Here is a 6,475-nt window from a genome sequence, read left to right on the forward strand (position 1 = left end):
AGCTTGAAAAAGTCTTTACCCAACTGTCATCAGCATTTCACCCGCAGCACCAGAGGACTCGACCATTGCTGCCTACCATAAAGAATGCCTACTGTCCCATTCCTAGACTGCATTTTGGGAAATCTGATCTTCTGGCTGACCTCCTTCTCGCTGTGTACAGGCAGAGCCTAAAGGGCAAGGCGCCAGAAGCAAAGACAACAAAGTGTGGTCACAAGAGGCAATCCTACAGGATTGCTTTGACTTGGTGAACTAAGCCACGTTCAAGGACTCAGAGGACCTGAATGTATATGTCAGTTATCATGGACCTAAAAAGACATTTGTGGATAAGTGTGCCCCCATAAAGTCATTCAGATATGAGATCATCCTTTAGGAGTGTCAACCCATGGAAAGCATCTGGTGAGTACTGAAGACATGTGCTAATTAACTAGCTGGCGTGTTTACTGAAATCTTCACTCTTTCACTTTGGCAGGCTTAAGGTACCAACCTACTTCAAGCAGGCTTCAAATCATACTGGTACCAAAAAGAGCATAGTAACCTGCCTCAATGGCTTTCATTCATCAGGCAAGGGTGCAACTAATGAAACTTAACTGAGATAAGCTATGAATTAGATGTGTTTTTTTATAATACAAGTGCAGTGCACATCATACATTTTAATCGTCTGGAAGGGAATTTAGGTGGCATGATCAACAAGTTTGCAAACAACATCAAATTTGGTGACAGATAAACAGAAGGTTGTCCAGGATAGAATCAAGGAGCTAACCCAGATCAAATGGGAAAGTAGACAAGGGCACAACTAATGGAGTTTAACTGAGACAACCATAAAATGATGCATTTTGGGAAATTAGCCAGGCAGAGTTCAGGGGAATGCTATTGAACAGGGAGACCATGGACCTCTGAAACTGGCAACACAGGTAGGCAGAATGGTGTAGAAGGCATATGGTTTGATTGTCTTCATCAGCAAAGGCACTGAGTATATGATTACTGGTTACAGTCATACCAAATCAGTTAGGCCACACAAACTATTGTGTGCAGTTCAAGATGTCATGCTGTAAGAAGGATATGATTGCTATAGGGTGCAAAAATGATTTACAAAGATGTTGCCTAGACTAGGTTTGAGCTTTATTGAGAAATTGTACAGGTTTGGATTGTTCCTCAAGAGTGGACAAAGCTGGGGGGAGGGGTAACTTAGAGAAGTTCATAAAATTGTGAAGGGCATAGATTGAACAGATAACACAGCCCTCCTCCTCTTCTCTTTCCCCAACCCACAGAGTCCAATGACTCTTGAATGCCCCCCACTATCTCTACAGCTTTCAGAACCCTAGGGTGTAGTTAATTTGGTCTGGGTGATTTATGCAACTTCTCCCTGTAATAGCAACTGCACTAACTCCTCTTCCCTTACACCCTTCAAGCTCTGGCACACTGCTAATATCTTCCACAGCGAAGACTGATGCAAAATACTTTTAGTTCGTCTGGCATCTCCTTGTCCCTCGTTATTATTTCTACAACCTCTTTCTAGCAGCCCTATATCCACTCTCATCTCAGATATATATATCCACTCTCATCTCAGATATATATATATCTACACACACACACTTGAAAAAGCTTTTTCTATCCAGCTTGATATTATTTGCTAGCTTGCTTTCATGTTTCATCTTTTCTCTCCTATTGATTCTTTTAGTTGCTTTCTGTAAGTTTTTGAAAGCTTCCCAATCCTCTACCATCCTGCTAATTTTTGCTTTGTTTTATGTCCTCTCTTTTGCATTAGCTTTGAATTCCCTTATCAGATGCAGTGGTATTATTTTACCACGAGTATTTCTTTGCTTTTGGAATACATCTATCCGGCACCTTCCTCATTCTTCCCAGAAACTCAAACCATTGCTGCTCTGCTGTCATCCCTGCCAGCATGTCCTTCAAATTTACTTTGGCCAGCTCTCTCTCATACCACTGAAATTTCCTTTACTCCAATGAATTAGTGCTACATCAGACTTTACTTCCTCCCTATTAAATTTCAAGTTGAACTCAGTCATTTTGTGATCACTGCCTCCTAAAAGTCCCTTTACCTTAAGCTCCCTAATCACCGCCGGTTCATTACATAACACCCAAATTAGTATAGCTGATCCCCTAGTCAGTTCAATGACAAACTGCTCTAAAAAGCTGTCTCAAAGGCATTCAACAAATTCACTGCCTTCAGATCCATTACCAACTTGATTTTCCCAATTTAATTGCATGTTAAAATCTCCCATAACTATCATAATATTGCCCTTTTGACACACCTTTTCTATTTCCCTATTGTATTCTTTAGTCCACATCCCAGCTACTGTTTGGAGGCCTGTATATAACTGCCATCAGGATCCTTTTACCCTTGCAATTTCTTAACTCAGCCCACACAGATACAACATCTTCTGATCCTATGTCACATCTTCCTAATGATTTGATGCCATTCTTTATCAGTAGAGCCAAGCTACCGCCCGACTATCCTCCTATCCCTCCGATACAATGTGTTACGATGGACATTCAACTGCCAACTGCAACCATCCTTCAGCCACGATTCAGTGAGGTCCACAATATCATACTTCACAATCTGTAATAGTGTAGCAAGCCGATCCACCTTATTTCTTGTACTCTGTGCATTGAGATATAACACCTGGAGTAGCGAATTTGCTACCCGTTTTGATTCTGCATCCCTAATACACTGATACTCACCCTGCTGACTGCAATTTTGTCTTATCATGTGTCTGTCCTTCCTGGCAGTCTGACTGCGTGCTATCTTTGCTTTTTTACTATCCCAAGCCCCTGAACTCAGGGCCTCATCCTGCCAAATTAGTTTGAACCCTCTCCAACAGCTCTAACAAACCCGCCCATGAGAATACTGGACCCCCTCAGGTTTAGGTGCAACCTGTCCCATTTGTGCAGATCATATCTCCTCTGGAAAAAATCCCAATGATCCAAAAACCTGAAGCCCTGCCCACTGCGCCAGATTCGCAATCACGCACTTATCTGCCAAATAATCCAGCTTCTACCCTCACTGGCATACGGTACAGGTAGCAATCCAGAAATTACTATTCTAGTGGTCCTGCTTCTCAGCTTTTTGCCAAGCTCTCCAAATTCTCTCTTCAGGACCTCTTTACTTTTTCTTCCCATGTCGTTGGCACCAATATGTACCAAGACACCTAGCTGCACACCTCCCCTCCAAAATGCTGTGGACGTAACCCAAGGCGCCCCTGACCCTAGCACCTAAGACAGAACACACCATTTGGGTGTCCTGTTCACATCCACAGAATCTCCTGTCTGTTCCTCTGACTATTAAGTCCTCTATCACTACTGCTTCCTTCTTCTCCCTCTTTCCCTTTGCATAATGGACCTATGCTCAGGTGCAGTAATCTGGTCCCTGGTAATAAACAATAATAATGACACATGTTTTAGCAAATTGAATATCTTCTCTCACTTGTATTACACTAGAAAAGAACATGGTATGTGTTAACTTGTTTAACCACAAGTTGTCTTTCTTTTCTACTTAACTATTCTTGTAAATCTCAGGTGATTAGAGAGCAGAGCGTTTATAATCACCAAATCATTGAAAGATGCAAATCAGAAGAGCTTGGAATGACCAAAGTGACTCCAACCAGCACTGAACATACAATAATGGCAAGTTTATATAATGTCAATTAGTAGAAAGCTGTCAAATTTTCAAGAAAAAATGCACATTAAGTAATCAGAGCAGTACAAGATCAAGAGTGACATTAGCAGCCCAGGAGAGAGGCCAAAATGATCTAGTGGGCCAATTGTGGCCCATCAGTAATAAATTATGCAAAAATATAAAATGTTAACTGAAGACAAAATTCCATCCACCAACATCAATCTCCTCTAAGAACAAATAAGATCTACCTACAAATATTGCCAATCAGCTGGATGAGGGCCAAAATGAACAGTTTATGCCAACTATATACATTCTGGTTAAGTATATTATGTCCCTTTAAAAAACAGTTCACCAAAAAATCTGATAGATGCAATATGCACAAGAGCTCAACACAAATACTGTAATTACATATTTTCTAAATACTTCACATCAGTCAGGTGTCCTACGTCAGTCATGTGTAAGTGACTCAGACCTAAGCAATTACTGGACATGGATTACCTTGTAAACAAAACCCTGTTGTCTTGCACAAACGGGTATTTGTATTGTACTTCTTCTGCAAACATTCAAATGAATAGAAATAGCATATAATCTACAAAAAGGAGCCATTTATCAAATACTGAATGTGCTTAAATGCAAGTTTAAGAACATTCTTTTCTCGTACTAAAGCATAACAAATGTTACAACTATTATTTTAAGCTGTACTAACGAATCATGACTGGCGAATTTAACTCTTGCAAGTGTCCTTGCTAATGAAATACTTTCCGTTGGCTCCGACGGGGTGGTGGGGGTGGGGGGGGGGGAAGAATGGAAATTAATAGACCAGCTGTTATCACAAAAGCCAAACACCCCTCAGGGTACGGCTTCGGGCGGTGGTCAGAACATGGCAGCCTCGGCAGATTAATTTTATTTTTATGCAATCAAATTAAATCACCAAGTAAAATCGTGAAGCAGGTGAAGATGACGTTAAAAATGAACGGTAGCTATGTGCTCGGCTGGAGCACTCGCAAAGATGGAATAAGAGCAGCAGTAGCATTTGCCTCGGATTCACCCCTTAATGATTTGAATCAGACGGCGACGCCGCTCGACTCCACGATGAACGCGGCTCGGGTCCGCTTACCTTCGTTGGAAGAATCCATCCCTCCCTTGTTTCTTCACGAGCACGGGTAACGAAGGAAATGTGGAACTATTCCAGCTAGCGGGCCGACCCTGCAGCGCGCACTCCCTCTTGCCTCCACTGACAGCGATACCCCTCCTCCCTCCTGGACTCGGTTCAGCCCCACACCTCCGTCCCCGCCCCGCCCCCGTTAACCGCTTTTTGCAACGACGTCGGTTGCTTGTCCACGTCATCGGGCACGCTCAAACACGTGCTGGCTCCGCCGCCGGGAGCGCGCCGGGCTCGAGGTGCGCAGACGCACGCGGAGAGCGCGCTCGGGGTGGCGGCTGTCCGTCTGTGCGCTCGAGTCTTGGTTGTTGGGCATCGAGGGGCGAAACTGCGCTTGCCATCAGCGGTAAAAAAATAATAATCCCATTAAATTTTTATGTAATGAGTGAAGCATGCTAGATTAGGTCACGCATTTGAACCAAATGCTGTTACTGTCGAGTCCATTGATTGTCTCTAATATGATTAGTAAATAAAATGCGTTTCTTTCAAAATTAAGATCATAAGATAGATATAAAGGGAAAGATCATCCAACTCTTTTTAGCTAATTTTCTCGGAAAGATTATGCACTTCCCACATGATAACATTCAAGTATTCAGAATTTTGCCACCACTACTTTGTCCAGAAGTTCATTTAGTTTTTTTTCTAATTTGGGGATATGAACTTTTGACATCCATCTGGAATTCATCTTCATCTCCAACCTTGAACAAACCCTGACCAGCATCACAAAGAGAGAGAGAAAAACGGTCCTCCGTCATGGGGTTGGAAAAGGTGGAATGGTGTTTTGGCCAAAATAATTTCAATTGAGCAACACACACACAATGTTGGAGGAGCTCTGTGGGTGAGGCAGCATCTATGGAAATGAATAAACAATCAACATTTCAGGCTGAGACCCTTCACCTTCATCAAGTTAAGCTGAGAAGCATACGCCCAATTCCCCAATCCACACTCTGCCTCCAGCTTGACTATGTGAGTGTCTGAAGACAAATTGCAAAGGTATCTGCATCTCCCCTGCCACGACAAGTTCCAGTGACTGCTCAACTGACCACTGCAAGAAATTCACTGTTAGAAACATAGAAACCTACAGCACATTACAGTCCCTTCAGCCCACAATGTTGCGCCGACCATGTAACCTACTGAAGAAGGGGTAAGCAGAACATCTAGATTGTCTTGAAATCCAGCAAATTATGACCTGTGAATAAACCTTCAGCTTCTCTCAAGAAAACATTAGGACTGGTTTGATGAAAATGCCAAGGAGGTGTAAGGCCATGTTAAGTGCAACCAAAACATCCTTAGATTGGAATTTCTACTGTGCCCCAAATGACAAGAGACAGTTCTACAGGCACCTGAAGGCTAAGGTTCGAAAGAAAACCCATAACCAAAGAAAAAACTGATGGTTGTGTGGTACAGATTTTTTATTGTCTGTAAGACTACCTGTAACCCAACCACTGAAGATCCTTTCCCTTGAGAACTTAGAATAAAGGCAAAATTGTCAAGAAAAAAGTAGTCAGAACCCATCAGAAAGAACACCAAGGAAGTGCTCAAAAAGTTAAAGTAAATTTATTATTCAAGTATGTATATGTCACCAAATATTACCCTGAGATTAATTTTAAGCAGGCATTCACAGCAGAACAAAGAAATACAACAGAATAAGTGAAAAACTACACAAAAAGACTGAC

At 42.2% G+C, this 6,475-nt stretch overlaps 1 protein-coding gene across 1 annotated transcript in view; it reads right to left on the bottom strand.

Moving 5' to 3' along the window:
• The window catches only part of tpd52 (tumor protein D52), a 207,150-nt gene extending 202,225 nt beyond the window's left edge, over positions 1-4,925 (bottom strand). Inside the window, exon 1 of the mRNA XM_059983514.1 lies at positions 4,755-4,925. Within this exon, the coding sequence (XP_059839497.1) occupies positions 4,755-4,773 (19 nt within the window). The 5' untranslated portion in view covers positions 4,774-4,925. The remainder of the gene's footprint in view (positions 1-4,754) is intronic.
• Between the last annotated feature and the right edge of the window lie 1,550 nt (positions 4,926-6,475).

This window comes from Hypanus sabinus, chromosome 1 (genome assembly GCF_030144855.1).
Source record: "Hypanus sabinus isolate sHypSab1 chromosome 1, sHypSab1.hap1, whole genome shotgun sequence".
Lineage (NCBI taxonomy): Eukaryota > Metazoa > Chordata > Chondrichthyes > Myliobatiformes > Dasyatidae > Hypanus > Hypanus sabinus.